Raw genomic sequence first — 14959 nt, 5'->3', positions numbered from 1 at the left:
GTTGCTGGTCAGAGTGTAGGTGTGACAGTGTCTCGGGGCTGTGTCACTGCACCCAGCCCCATTCTGCCATCAGATTGCATGTATGAGTCATTGTGTTATTGAAGGCTGGCTGTGTGGTTATGGCGTTGCTCTGTTCTGCACCAGACACCCGCAGTGTGTTTCCCAGATCCCTCTGCCAGTCACAGTGACGATGTCCATTGGCTGAGGCCACAGCCAGGGAGACAGAGCTGAGGTGTTGTAGGGAAAGGGGGCCCATGGGGGTTGGGGAATTTTCACCCACCAATAAGTGCCACTGCCTGGCCCTGCTTTCCTCTCCCTCTTTGCGTCACACAGCCCCCCTGTGCCATGTCTCTGTCACCCTACACCTATGGTCAATGTTCTCACACACAACAACATGGCAGGGTTCCTCACTTCATACTCAAGGCAGGCCTCAAACCTCAGTGGTAGCCAACAGACCCCAGAGTGAGTCCATTGACTTCTGTTGTGGCCTGTTGTGATGCAGTGTTGAGCTCCCTCCTCTCTCTCTCTCTCTCTCTCTCTCTCTCTCTCTCTCTCTCTCTCTCTCTCTCTCTCTCTCTCTCTCTCTCTCTCTCTCCCTCTCTCTGTGTCGCAGGTGTTCCTGCAGATCCTGGGGGTGATCGCGGTGGCAGCCGCCGTCATCCCCTGGATCCTCATCCCTGTCCTCCCTCTGCTCATCGCCTTCCTGTTCCTCCGACGCTACTTCCTGGAGACCTCCAGGGACATCAAGCGCCTGGAGTCCACCAGTAGGTTCCACTGCGTGGGGACACGTCCATTTAGGGCGGGAGACAAAGGGATAGCGCAGAAATGCTAATAGACCATTGTAGAAGGCCTCGGGCATTAGCATAAAGGCTAAAGGTGACTGTGGCCCATGGTTTGCCCACACACAGTTTCCTCAAGAGCTGTTGGTTCATGACATCAGATACAATAGAGGAAATGCCAAGTGGGCATGACTGGGCCATGGCAGGCTACAGTTCACCCTCCCTATTCTGGGCTGATAGCCCAAAGGCACACAGAAGGAAAGTCTCCCTGATCTTAATGAACAAAAGTGCTTTTAAGAACCTCTAACGAAACATTCAGGCTTTGTCTGTGTTGTTACAAGCCTAACACATCCTCACAACAGGGATGCTAATATTAGCCATTTCCTTTATGGAAGGTGGATGACAAAGCGTTATCTGTGGACTTGCATAATATTATTTCCTTAGAATGGTAAACAACAGACAAAAGGATGGGTTTATTCACAACGTATTCAGGCTGCATATACACACAACCAAATGAGGTATATCTGAATAGCTGACTTTATTGGTCATTGTACATGTCATTTGTCTATTTGTCCTTCAGCTCGAAGTCCTGTTTTCTCCCATCTGTCCTCGTCCCTCCAAGGCCTATGGACCATCCGTGCCTTCAAAGCTCAGCACAGGTTCCAGCAGACATTTGATGCTCATCAAGATCTCCATTCTGGTCAGAACATCTAAAATATATCTACATATAGCTCTATTTGAATGTTATATGATTCAGATTCAACCGTTATACGTTACTGATCACATAGACATACTGTGGTGAGGGTAGACCTAGTACGTTTAGGTTAGTACCAGCTGTGTTCTAAAGCTGTTTTTTCCGTCCATCACAGAGGCCTGGTTCTTATTCCTGACCACCTCCCGCTGGTTCGCTGTGCGTCTGGATGGAATCTGCTCCATATTCGTCACCATCATTGCCTTTGGCTGCCTGTTCCTCAGGGATGGTACTGTATGCCAGATCAACTACGAACACCACAAGCGTCTGCCAGGACTCTGCTGAGAACCTCGTAGTACAGTGCAGTATGTGACTTTGTTTCTGTCCCGGTTTGACAGACTTGAAGGCAGGTGCCGTAGGCCTGGCTCTGTCCTACGCTGTGACCCTCATAGGCATGTTCCAGTGGGGCGTCAGACAGAGTGCAGAGGTGGAGAACATGGTGAGAACAAACACATCTTATGGATAGAGAGCTTTAGACCATCCAACAAAAGAAATGTGAACAACACAGTTACCTTATAGTCATGTTAGTGTGAACTGTCGGTATAACACGGTGGTTGAACATAGGATAGCACTGATGCAGTATTTATTTGATGATGGCACCTCTAGATGACTTCAGTGGAGAGGGTGGTGGAGTACGCCGAACTGGAGAGCGAAGCACCCTGGGAAACTGACAAGCGTCCTCCTCCTGATTGGCCCAGACATGGTCGCATCACTTTCGACCAGGTCAACTTCTCCTACAGCGCCGAAGGACCTGTGGTCCTGAAGAACCTGACTGCTGAATTCAAATCCAGAGAGAAGGTTCCTACAGTTACTACCGTCAATATACTGCAGTGTGTCCATGTCCACTATTGTGCACAGCCCATGACTTACGTTGATACAGTATGCAGCATGTGTAATAAGTGTGGTGGTGTTCTTTTCTATGTGTCATTATTTTTTCAAATCAGTTATTTAGGGGCCACCTTATTGTGTGGCTGATTCCGGGGGGGGGGATATACCATTTGTGATTCATGGAATACATATCATGTAATTAAGACTGCTCAAGTGGATCCATTTGTTCCAATTTGCATTCTGGGATACCTGACAGTGTTTATTCACTAGAAGAAGAGAGAGAGAGAGTGAGGAGATGGACAGGGAGGAATAGAGGGAGACGGAGGCTGAGAGAGAGAGAGGCAGAGGGAAGATGGTTGAGGGTGATTGAAAGGCAGAGTTTAATGCAGGGGGGTGTATTTTGCATGGCCACGGTTGGCCAGTGCGGCTGATTTCACAATGGATGGGTTGATAAGTGGCGAGGCTGAGGCTCTGACAGCCCATGGGAGGGATCTTCACCGGGATGCCGTGGGTCTGAAAGGCTTTGTGCATCCTGACAGTCTCCCCCTGAGACGCTTTCACAGAGAACCCTGCACCTAGCACTCGGAAGACTCCTCTACTGCTCCCTCTCACTACACATACACATATAGAACATAAACACACACGCAGACACACACATACTGTACACACACACACAGACACAAACACCTGAGGCCAGAGACACATTATTTGTAAATGAACACACCAACCCCAAACCGCATGACCTACAGTATTATTGGTTGAACTAACTGGGGTCTTTGACTCATTCTCTTCTATTTCCATATTTTGGATGTATGGTTTTCCAAGGTTTTAACAAGGTGGTGTCTAGATTGAATTTTAGATAGCCTTTTGTATTCTTTGTGTGAATCCAGAGGGCAATGTGATATCACTGATTAGGCCATCTGAATTAGAGCGCATATATAGGCTACAGTAGAATGGGGAAACCTGATTGATCCATGTGGAACAAGGTTGATAGTACCTACGCAGACTCTGCTTGAAATGCATACATTATGATAGCATCTAAAGCAGTCATGTTAACATTAGAGGTATGCTGCTTTTTAAATGTCACAAGGCTTGTGGGGCATATGTCGTAGGCTGACTGTAGATAGGAAGGGCAATCTTTTTTTCTCATTGTGCTGGAAAACTACTGGTTGAAGGTGAGGGATACAGCTGACGAGGACTCAATGGGAGTGAAGTAGCACTCATTTTTTACTTCAGTTAAGAGGAGTCCTTCGTTAAGTTGTGGTAAACTATATAATGTCTTCTGTGTACCATAGAAAGTGAATTTAGAGAAAGAAATCCACAAAAAAGTAATCTCCTGTTTTTCTCCAGGTTGGCATCGTAGGGAGGACTGGCGCTGGTAAAAGCTCCCTCGTCTCTGCCCTGTTCCGCCTGGCTGAGCCCAAGGGTAGGATCTCCATCGATGGCGTAGTGACTTCCGAGATCGGCCTCCATACCCTGCGCCAGAAGATGTCTATCATCCCACAGGTACCCTCCCTGCTCTCCTGTGATCTAGAATAGGCTGAGCTTCCTTGATCAGCACTTCTAGAATATTAGATCAAGATGATCCTGTGTATCCACAAACAACTGTAACCCCTGATTGGCAAAAACTGTTGTTGGTACATGCATGTGGGAGTTTCAGTATCATTGTGTAGTGCTTACATCTTCGCAACACTGAGGAGTAATTCCCCATTGATATTTTCTATAGTGTGGGTTCTATGTCCCTGGCATTCCCCAGGTGATCTTCCGGTAGTAACAGAAACCATGCCTAACACCTTGCTGAGATTTGGCCTGCTTTTTACAGGCCTGCCTGTTTCGAAGTGAAAAAGGGGAGCGAGGAGAATTACAGTCGTCATTCAGGGGATTTTGGAAAGTGAGACAAACGGATGCCTTGAGACAGTTTAACTTTACTTCCGCTTGTTGAAAGTGATACGGCATTAAGAAAATGCCAGCCTGGGGGGTGAGTGTCAGGCAGCGGAGAGTGGAGGGGAGAAGACTCCCACGGCCTGCTCTCTCTCTCTCCCTGTCACTGACAGAGGATTAGTCCTCTACCCCCCAAACATGGGAAAGCTGCTTAGGAGAGAGCTCTCCCCCAGAGCCTCACACTCCCCTCATACACCGTCACTTAGCCCAAGTCTTTAACGTTTCACACACACACACCAGCCAACACTCCTAAAACAAGTTCATTAAGGGTTTTTCTATGGTTTTGATGGGTTTTTCTGGTAGCAATAACTCTCCAGGTAAAGTTTCACTCAGATATAAAACAGGTTTTGTCTTTCCACCACCTTAATGATGTGGAGAAGCTGTTCTCCTATTGGGCGATGCTTTTGCCAGGAGGAGAGGCCGCTGCATCATGAGTAAGGCAGCGAGGTGGGCGTGGGGGTATTTAGGAGACTTCTGTTTCAGCTTCACATCAGTGAAATGTTGGCTTATTTCAGAACAGCAGTGCTAGGTCTGTGCACAGATAGTATAGACATGATATATCTGTTCAAATGATTGTCCCTACTGTAAAAATCCTGTCATGAAAGACGGCAAGTGTGATTGGTATTACTAATATTACCAAGATTGGATTTCTTCTGCCACATGTATTCCCATTTTTCAAAACTTCCCTCAATAAAGGAAAAGGTCTCCATTGCATTTACAAATGTACATTTGAAAATCGTTCCTATATCTCCCCTGCCATATCTCAGAGTTTAAGTGATATTTCAAATGGAAAATAACTTGATATGAGATGCTTGTTGCCGTACCTTGTGATGTGGAATCTTCAGATGCTAATATGTATTCTATACATTGCCAGTGAGGAGTTTTATTATTCTCCAGATTCCCTAAGATTTGATTATGATAAACTTTTATTAGGATGTGGCATTAAAGAAGAATCCATTTCAGGTTCTATTGAAACCTCCGGAATGGCTTCACAGTCCAAAATGAATTTGGCGGCAAACAGGGGGCTTAGAATTGTTGGAGCACATAATCAGTCTATGGAAAGCTGTTTTTCCAACTTAACATTGAATCCTCAATTAAAGTGTGTCACAAAACTAGTTTGAATTGGGACTTGAGCTGCTAAGGCAGTCTGCTGGAGACAGAGGAAAAGCTCATTGGAAGTAGAAAGGTGGAACAATGTTGAGGCTATAGAGAGAAAGGGATGAACTCCTGAATGCTTAGAATTGGATGCTCTGTTTCATGTAGTTGGCATGGGTTTCAAGACCAACACAAAAGTCTGATGAGGTGTGTGTGTGTGTGTGTGTGTGTGTGTGTGTGTGTGTGTGTGTGTTCTTCACTGTGTACTTTACTCCTGCCACTGCCCACGGTTGCCAGGTGAACGTTCTTATCTTGATAAGGGGTCCGATTAGTGTCTTGAGTAAGTGTGATTTATTGTACTTCCCTGACTGCATTGTGGCTTTTGACAGTTCCCTCGCTGTCCTCCTTTATCTCTATTGCTCCTTGAGGCCCATACAGACTTGTTAATGTTTTTTCAAATGTTCATTATGTCCATTAAAGTTACATAAACTATGTCGTCTGTTGCAGAAGAAAGCCTTGTAGTGTTGACTCGTTGAGGAAATGATACTATGAAAACCTTATCTACCATGACATTGTTCCATGAATGGTATCAGGTTGTGTTTATGAATTGAGCGAAGAGTCCCTGTAAGTGTTCTGTAAATCACTTTTACGTTGGACCAGGGTTTCTGTATAAAATGTGTTTGACTTTGGTGAGTTGACATGAGGATATTTAGGCAGGTTCCAAGTTGACAGCAAACAGAAGGGCATGTTTGAACATTTCCTGTAGAGGGGTGAGGTGTTTGGACTGGGCTGTAATAAAGAGCTTTATTTACTCTCTTGAGAGTATGTTGTATGGCTATATGAACCTTGATACAGGTGTGGAGCTCCCTGTAAATACACATCCCTGGGATACAAGCTGCCTATGGGAGCCAGGAGAGACGTTAGGCAACGCACTGGATTATTTCTTAAGACTTATGCACGTGTTTTGTCACCTATATTTTCAACTGTCTTTGAAGAGAATGGATCCATGTACTGCACGACTATGAATTCATTTTCTTCCTTTTTTTGTCAGTTTTACATATTGCAAGTCTTATTCTTTATTACATTGACGAAATCATAGTGTTGTACCCAAATCTTAACATCATTTGAAATATCGTTTGAGAATGTGTAGTTGTAACATATGCATCATTTCCTGCACCTTTTTTTTGTTATGTTCTGACAACCTCTATACAACATTTACTCTCCACCCAAAACCATAGCACAAGCTACCGTTTTCCAAAGTAAAAAAGATCAACTTCAGTGGTGCATAGTAGGCCTGGGTGTTGAATGGGCCTCCTGGGAGTGCCGTTGCGGGCTCATTGTGACCACCTCTCCCTCACATATAGCACCGCTCCATAAAGCCTGTCTTAACCCTTTCAAACGTCTTCCCCCCTCGTCATTATCCTAACTGGCCATGGCCTTCTCTTTCTATATCCGTCCATCCCCAGGACCCGGTTCTCTTCACGGGCACCATGAGGAAGAATCTGGACCCTTTCAGCCGGCACACAGACGAGGAGCTGTGGAATGCACTCCAAGAGGTACTCCAGCGTGGCCCTGAATGATTCCCCCTTGGCGGCCCAGGAGGGGATCCCTCTGTCCCCCAGCACAATGCTCCATTCAGCCTCCCTGCTCGCCACAAGTCATGGAGGAAAATCCCATTAGGGCCGTGGGGCCCAGCTCAATGTGCGGCTTGTAACTGGGAGCCATTGAATGTTACAGGGGGGAGATGTGTGTTGGGCCAGTGAGGCCTGAGCGAGCAGAGCAGGGATGAAGGCTCCCCCCACAGTGAGAGGGCTCCAGCTCCTGGTCCCCTCTCCTGAATGGGTTTGGTGGCCTGGATTAAAGCAAGAGGCTGGCCACAAGGGAGCAGTGGCCAAGGTCATCAGTGGACCTGGCCCTCCATTGTGCCAGCCGGGTAATGGGTGTGTTTGGATGGCTCTTTAAAGACATCCCCACGGGAGGCCTTTGTGCAGGGGTAATGAAGGGCCGGGGCTCTGCTCTCCCTCTCTGCAGGTGCAGCTGAGGGCCGCCGTGGAGGAGCTGCCCAATAAGCTGCAGACGGTACTGGCAGAGTCGGGGTCTAACTTCAGCGTGGGTCAGAGACAGCTAGTCTGTCTGGCCAGGGCCATCCTGAGGAGAAACCGCATCCTGGTCATCGACGAGGCCACAGCAAACGTGGACCCAAGGTTAGGAGGCGCTTTGGTCGTATCAATGTAAAGGATGTTGTATTTTCAGTGTAATGTTGTTTCCATGTTTCGGTATATTCTGTGTTGCGTGTACACAATAATCCAGGGCCATGTTTTATTTATCACTAGCTGAGCTACAGAGCGATTGAAAAGCATCACATAATATCTTACTCGTGTTCTATTCAGTAAAGTAATGAATAGAAATCCATCTCATATCCCGACCTCCATTCTTATAACCATAGGATCCCAACAAACAACAGGAACAATGCAAGCGAATGAACATAAAGACATGGAAAACATTAAAGTACACATGTTTAACACCCGCCATACATAAGCTATGTCCCCTGGTAGTGACACGGTAACTCTATATTCTGACTTCAGTACAGCTGCACATACCGGGCTAAGGATTAGCCATTGTTTTGATGTGTAAGGTACAATCCCTGCCCAAGGGTGTATAGGAAGAGAGTATTGTTTCTACCCGAATGCCAAGGTATTCTCTTCCCCTGCTCCTCCAGAACAGACAGCCTCATCCAAAAGACAATCCGGGAGAAGTTTAGAGATTGTACAGTGCTCACCATTGCCCACCGACTCAACACCATCATCGACTGTGACCGAATACTGGTGAGGGATCCATGTAGCGTTAACTCATAATTTGCATATATGCAGAGATTCTCTTGAGATAATTCCCTCACTCTTAATTGTTATACACCGAAATTGAGATGTTATTCCTGAGAGATTTCATGCAGTCGGATAACATGCAGTTTAACATGATGCTGTGTGCTGCTAACCCTCCGCAAGGACTGAAAGGTCTAATTTTGTGAAGTAGTTGTAGTTTCACTTGATATAAAATAACGTGCACAAATATCCACCTGTTCTCAAATGCCATCCCTACCAACTGCGTAGTAGGCAGAGTTCAGGGACATCAATGAAGTACCACACAGTTTGGGGAGGAGTTTCATTTAAAGTGGTTCATACTTTAATTCATCGATGTGACAGATGTCAGTAGGGCGGGCGGGGCGGAGACGTGCCCAGGCCAGTCTGTGTCCCTGTGCCACTTGATCTTTGGCCTCTCCCGGCCACTGCCTGCAGAGGTGCCAATTAGTGCCATTTGTGGCAGCATTTGTTTCCTGCCCATGTGGACAGCGGCTGACCCGGTGGCTGGCTGGCCATTGAGAGTGGCGAAGAGAAAAGCCAAATGTCACACAGCGGGGACCTTTCAACACCTGCGCTCGTGTCAAATGCCCCCAGATTGTCCCGCTGGCTGCTAGGACAGGCAAAGGGACCCACCTGAATTGCCTCGTCCAAATTATAAGTTGCACCCCGACGAATGAAGTAGTTTTCTTGAGTAGTAACTGTGGTCTGTAAACTGTACTCTACCTCTCACTGGTTATGTGTAATATCAATCAAAATGAGGCTTAAAGTGACAGTAGTCTTTTCCTATTGTAAGGAGATCGCTCTTGTTTAACGTTGTCCATGGTATAATGCTAGGTTTTTATGTGCTCCTTGAATAGAAGCTATTCTTTGCTCGGTTTACATTGCATGTGATGACAGAAAAATGATGGTAATTTTCCTGAGTGCGCCGAAGGTGTGATTGTTGGCTTTGACTGAGGACCACCCTTGTGCTGCTGAAATGCATGTGTAAATGGCATGGATAAGCATGCTTACGCCTGATCGTCAATCTGACACTGTCAGCTTACACTTTCACACTCCTGACAGCGTATGTCCACAGCCCTGTCGAGCTGAAACAAGCCCTGATGTTTGTTGTTGCCGTGAGTCACATGAAATGGAAGGTTCTGAGCGGAGGAGAACTACTGTTTCTATATTCTTACTTTTGTCTGTGTGCATCACTCACCAGTGAAACAGCTGAAATGCCCGTTTTTAAGCAGTAAAGTATATACTGTAGCTAATGTGTGACACACACCCTACTATACTATCTCCAACTCACTGTGTGTCTTGATTGCAGGTTCTGGAGGCAGGCAGGATCCGGGAGTATGACGAGCCCTATGTTCTGCTGCAGAACCAGGATGGAGTGTTCTACCAGATGGTCCAGCAGACAGGCAAAGCTGAGGTGGCCTCCCTGCTCCACGCAGCCAAACAGGTAACCTAACTACCACACCCTCCATTGTCCCAACTCAGCAGTCTCAGAACACACACGCAGGCTAATCCAGGACTCTCCCTTTAACAACAGATCTCTCACATACAAAACAACATAGTCAAGTAGCAGGCTGTGTGCATAAACCTGTCACAAAGCCCTATGGTAATGTTGATTAAATATTGATTAGTTACTTGCATTGATATTATGCCATGCCATACCACCACCGTTTTTTTATTCATTCTGAAAAATTGCTCCTTTGTAGTTGTACATCATCTGATTTGATCAAAAGAACCATCCATATGATCTATTTCCAAAATGTAATTTTGAAATAATTCCAGAAAAGCAGCTTATTTGCTCCATATCTATTTAGAAATATTGCATTTAACTTTGTCTCCTTTTGGGATAAACTTTCTATGGGGATTACTGTAATAGAGAACGTCAATTTTTTCTTCTTCGAATTTCATTTGTGATGTATTTCCCCTTCAGCCAGTCTCCAGATAAGGACTGGGTATTCATCCTTCAATTCCATTTTTATGTGCATCTGTCAGCCACCACAGATACGATATTGCAACTTCAAACAGGTCTTTGTGAAATAAGAAAAAGTAGGCATCATTTCATTTTCTCTCTGTCCCCCGTACAAATTTATCAGGAGAACTGTATCTCCAGAGCCACAGACTGAAATGGGTAAAATACTGATTTCAAAGACTCAGCACACTGTGGTATTATTTGGTATCGTCTTACCCTGCACAGTGGCGGATTGGTAGAGACATTGTTCAGGCCCTTACGTCTCCTTTCTTTATTGTGGGGTGCTCTCTCTAGATCAGATTACTCCAACTCCCATAACCGTCTAGCACCACTTATTAAATACTGAGACGCTTCAGAGCTGGAGTGTGAAGTTTCTATAGTTGTCAGTCAAGGTTTAAATACATTAAATAATATGATACCAACCTCTCGCTCCTTTGTCCCAGCTGAATGAGAAGCCCTGAGTTGGGAGTATATCTGATATCGTGGCTAACCGTTTTTTACCTGTCCCCCCCTCATGCATTTTGTGTCACCAAAATAGTTGCCTTGTCATAGCCTCTTTCTACCAGCTGAAACTAGATAAAAGGATACCGTTATAATAAACAAATATTTCTTTAGCCATTTTGAATGAGCTTGTGTACTGTATCTGCCTAGGTTCACTTTGACAGTGAACAGTGAATTAGGTTAGAGCTGTGCTTGTGATATTATATCCAGCTAGACAGTGATGCTAAACAGCATAGCACAGGTTAGAAGCCAGTGTGTTGCGGAAAATATTATATCTAGATTATTATTCTTTGATGATCTCAGTTAGATTTCCCCCTGGATTTCACAGGTCTTACAAGACCAACATAATCTTTTTACACAGCATTTTCACTTCAAATGTTACCATGCTCCTGTAAACTGTAATCTGTGACATTGCCTTCCTGATACCCTTCCAGGTTTACATGAACAAAAGCCGTCCTAATCTGACTAATGGACTGACGGACATGAGCACCTCAGAGGAGAGCTGTGTCATCTTTGAGACAGCACTGTGACAAATTGGGGACCCTCCCTCTCATGACCCTGCACAGAGCTGCACTGTGGCCCTCTGTGCTGGCCACCACTGACCAGACGCCTCACACACCACCGCTGACCAAATATCATGCAGCTCTTAATTACGTGCCACATTTTATCGGCGTACACCATAACAATTCAGGAGGAGGAGTTGAAAGCAATTTGTGTCTTTATTGGAACAAATTACTGGCTGTGTTTTATTGATTACATTTTGCAATGTTTGTTTGTTATATATGTGTGTTTGCTAGCCTCAGGGGTAGGATAATGCTCGATCCTACACTTGCTGGCCAGGATGTAGCAGGATGTTCTTTTCCTTGTGAAGAATAAGAGGTGGTTTATAGACGTTGGTGACAGTGTAGACTTTTAAAGCCAAAGCCAAACTAACTGTAGTTCAGGACTCTCTGAGTCTGAATAGTTTTCAGTCAAATCAGTTTTGTACTTGTTGTATTGAAATCTAGTAGAGTTGGAGAAGATACACTTGTTGTTGCTTCCAATAATGACTGTGCCTTGATCAGAATATCGATCCTTTGTAATTGCACTGTATTCATTGATTGTCTTCAGACCAGATTGGTCTTCTTGCACTTTGAGTAGAATGACTATTGCTACCTCTGTTCTTCGATATAGCTTTTGAGTTCGAAGTATGTTGTGGTACAGTAGATGTTGATTGTGGTAGCATTTGTACCACTGACCACTCAAGTAGGAGGTGAAATTGTGTAAAAGGCTTTAATGTTTTTTGGAAAGGTTTGTTTATTTTTGGATGTGCATTACAATATGAAGTCAAATCTGTATCTGTACCACTGTGATGATTTGAGCAAACTGTGCCGCTGCTTATTGTAAATCCTAGTACAGGTTTCTGTGGGTAAGTGAGAGTGTGCGGAAGCTATCATTGGCTCATATAGGTTTAAGAATCTTTATCACTACTGTTAGTCACGTCTGTTATAATATACACCCATCTCTGATGCTTGTTATGTAATACAGATATAACTTACAACTTACAACTTTATTGATATCGTAATTGTTGATCCACAGTTTTAGTTTCCACAGTTTTAGTTTCCAATACTGTCAGCTGATTGACACTTAAGCTTTCGTCAATAGACAATGCAAAAAAAATCAAGACACAATATGAATGTAATGTTATCAACAAAGATTTTATTTAATTGTTTTGCTTTGACTTGCCATGAGTAAACATGGACTGAATTACTAAGCATTTGCGTCTGTTATTTTTTGTTTTTCATGAACGAGCTGTATCATACCAATACTACGACAAGATAAGAGTAGTTTAATACCAACATTAAAAATGAACATAATGTTATGTTTGACTTTTAAGATAAACTATGTTATCCGCAATGTATTGTCATCATCAAAAAAACACCACCTCATTTTATGTCCTGAGTGAAATATAATGCATTATCATCAGTTTATGGAGGTAAACAATGACTTTATTCCTCTCAAACTGACAACAATTAGCAGCAGTGATCCTACATTTAGAATGGAGTGTCAGTAAACATTAAGCTGTGTATAGATTGCAGTATTTAAGTGTGGTTAAATAGGCTCCAGAAAGGGGCTGGGATTTGGATCGTGAACTGGGGGCCATTGGGTCCTTTTAAGCTGAGTGATTTACACAATTCATTAAAGCCAGTGAATTTTCAGCTAGCGTCATATTAAATGGTTACTTACTCTCAAATAGCCCTCGGGGAGTTGAATTGTTGGGTTACGAATAGATTAAAGTTTACATTGAAAGGAGAAATTGAATTCAGAGGTAATCAATAGCATAATGGGCCAGTGAGAGGAGCCTGCTGCCTGAAATGAAATTACCATATTTTTAATCTTAATTTTCCACTCTGTTTATCTGACAGTGTGGATGTGCAATCCAAACAGATAATGAGAGAGTGGGATATTGACACGGGGGTCCTCTGGAGTGCTTGTTTCAGTGATTAAACGCTGTGATGTGTGATTACTTTGTGTCGGGTGTCAGGCTGGCGGCCAGGGCCCTGAGAGACGTCAGGCACACAGCAGCTGGAGCATCATGGGTCTCCGAGGTGCTAATACACCTGACACAGCGTTGACATCCTAAACCTATCTGTGACTGCAGCGCACAGCACAACACACGGCACAATAGCAATACTCAGGGCACTATCTACATCACAGTCAGCATATATCCTCTCTGCTCTCCCCTCGATAACGCCAGCCAGGAGAATGGCAACAACAAAGTTGGCACAATAAGTATTATTAACCTGATACCTTCTGCGTTTTCTCATAATAGGGCCATTTTAAGACATATTTGAATAGGTAGGAGAAATAGCAATGCTGTCCATGTAGTGCTGATGTAGCTTTAATAAATAGACGTCTGTGTAACAGAAAGAGAAACCTGGCTGGCCACACAATGAAGTTAATCCCAAAGAAATAAAATACAGTTTGTGTCAGCACAATGAGGAAGGAATGAATAAAATGATGGATGAATTCACAATGTGGCAGTTTAGCCCGTCCACATTTTAAGAGACATATGATATGGTGGCGGTGATTTTAGGGGTATGAGACATTCTATTCTGTGAAAAGGTGTTTTATTATCAATTGAGTGAAACATAATGTAACAACAAGTATCTATAACACACAAAAAGTGCTGTACATTGTAAAAGGTTGTTTTGTTACCGGTTAATGAAGAGTTTGTCACATGGACATTTTGGATTGATGGGACAATGTTGTTGTAACTTTTTATTGTGCAAGCATTTTCTTTTGTGAGGGATACTGCTGTTTGACAAATGGAAACAAATTGCATGGTGTAGGGATGTGAATGACAGGGAGTTGTGGTGTGTCAAACTCTGCTGAAAGACGGCGGAGAGAGAGCCTCAGGTTTTTGTGGGCGGCTCAGACCTGACTGATCCCAGCATAAAGTACTTGTTGAAGAGAAGGAGAAAAGGAGAACAGGATTTCGACAGTCTGCAGTGAAATTAGGAGAAATGACTATGGCGGCTTTGTTCTTGGCTGGTGACATGGGGGAGAGACTGGGAGTCTTGAGTGATTCCCCTGAGACTGTGTGTTCAGCCTTTCTAAAGCGACGGCAAACAGAATATGTGACAAGTTCCCAGGGCCTGACACAACTGTCTGTGTACCACTCAGAAAAACAAACAACAAATAGCACCTTTTAACAGTCTTACCCTGACATTGGTTTCAGTGTAATATGAAATGGCATTATGTCTTGTTAAAAATAGATGGTAGATTTTTTTTCCCCCCAATTTCTATGTTGATTCTTCTGCTGTGATTACAAGCTTGTTTGTTTTTTTCCTGTGAAGGGTGAACTAAAGAGGAACTGAAATACAGTATATCTAGGAGATCTAGATGGTTTATAACTTTTCCAGATGGGAACAAACTTCTCACTCACACATACCGGTGAACACAAACAGTTTGACATAGGCCAAAGACAAACTAACAATGTTAATTGGATTATTTTTTCAATGCTTTGACCATTTATACCACTGTGTCATCACTGTCCATTCTGTTGAGGCATATCATGCTGTCTCAGCATGTGAGTAACCACCGTTAGCTGACCTTATAAAGACCCACTTGCACCTCAACAGTAATTATAGGCTATAGGTCTCAATGTACGTGTCTGTGTGTGATGCACAGTAAGCACTCTTGACTGAAGTATGTTCTATTGCTATAAAGATAAGCCATTTGTCAACTACTTGGAAAT

The 14959-nt window shown here is 44.0% G+C and overlaps 1 protein-coding gene across 1 annotated transcript in view; it reads left to right on the top strand.

The window, feature by feature from the left end:
* LOC308163144 (ATP-binding cassette sub-family C member 4-like) overlaps positions 1 to 11249 on the top strand; it is a gene marked incomplete at both ends in the record, with an annotated part of 35637 nt that extends 24388 nt beyond the window's left edge. Inside the window, 11 exons of the mRNA XM_080537327.1 lie at positions 614 to 764; positions 1360 to 1479; positions 1649 to 1759; positions 1869 to 1969; positions 2137 to 2328; positions 3709 to 3864; positions 6861 to 6950; positions 7426 to 7598; positions 8114 to 8219; positions 9562 to 9696; positions 11154 to 11249. Coding sequence (XP_080393453.1) covers positions 614 to 764; positions 1360 to 1479; positions 1649 to 1759; positions 1869 to 1969; positions 2137 to 2328; positions 3709 to 3864; positions 6861 to 6950; positions 7426 to 7598; positions 8114 to 8219; positions 9562 to 9696; positions 11154 to 11249 — 1431 coding nt within the window. The remainder of the gene's footprint in view (positions 1 to 613; positions 765 to 1359; positions 1480 to 1648; positions 1760 to 1868; positions 1970 to 2136; positions 2329 to 3708; positions 3865 to 6860; positions 6951 to 7425; positions 7599 to 8113; positions 8220 to 9561; positions 9697 to 11153) is intronic.
* Between the last annotated feature and the right edge of the window lie 3710 nt (positions 11250 to 14959).

The sequence above is a fragment of the Nansenia antarctica genome (genome assembly GCF_963989245.1).
Source record: "Nansenia antarctica genome assembly, chromosome: 7".
NCBI classification, from domain to species: Eukaryota; Metazoa; Chordata; class Actinopteri; order Argentiniformes; family Microstomatidae; genus Nansenia; species Nansenia antarctica.
This window is presented reverse-complemented; position numbering and strand designations above follow the sequence as displayed.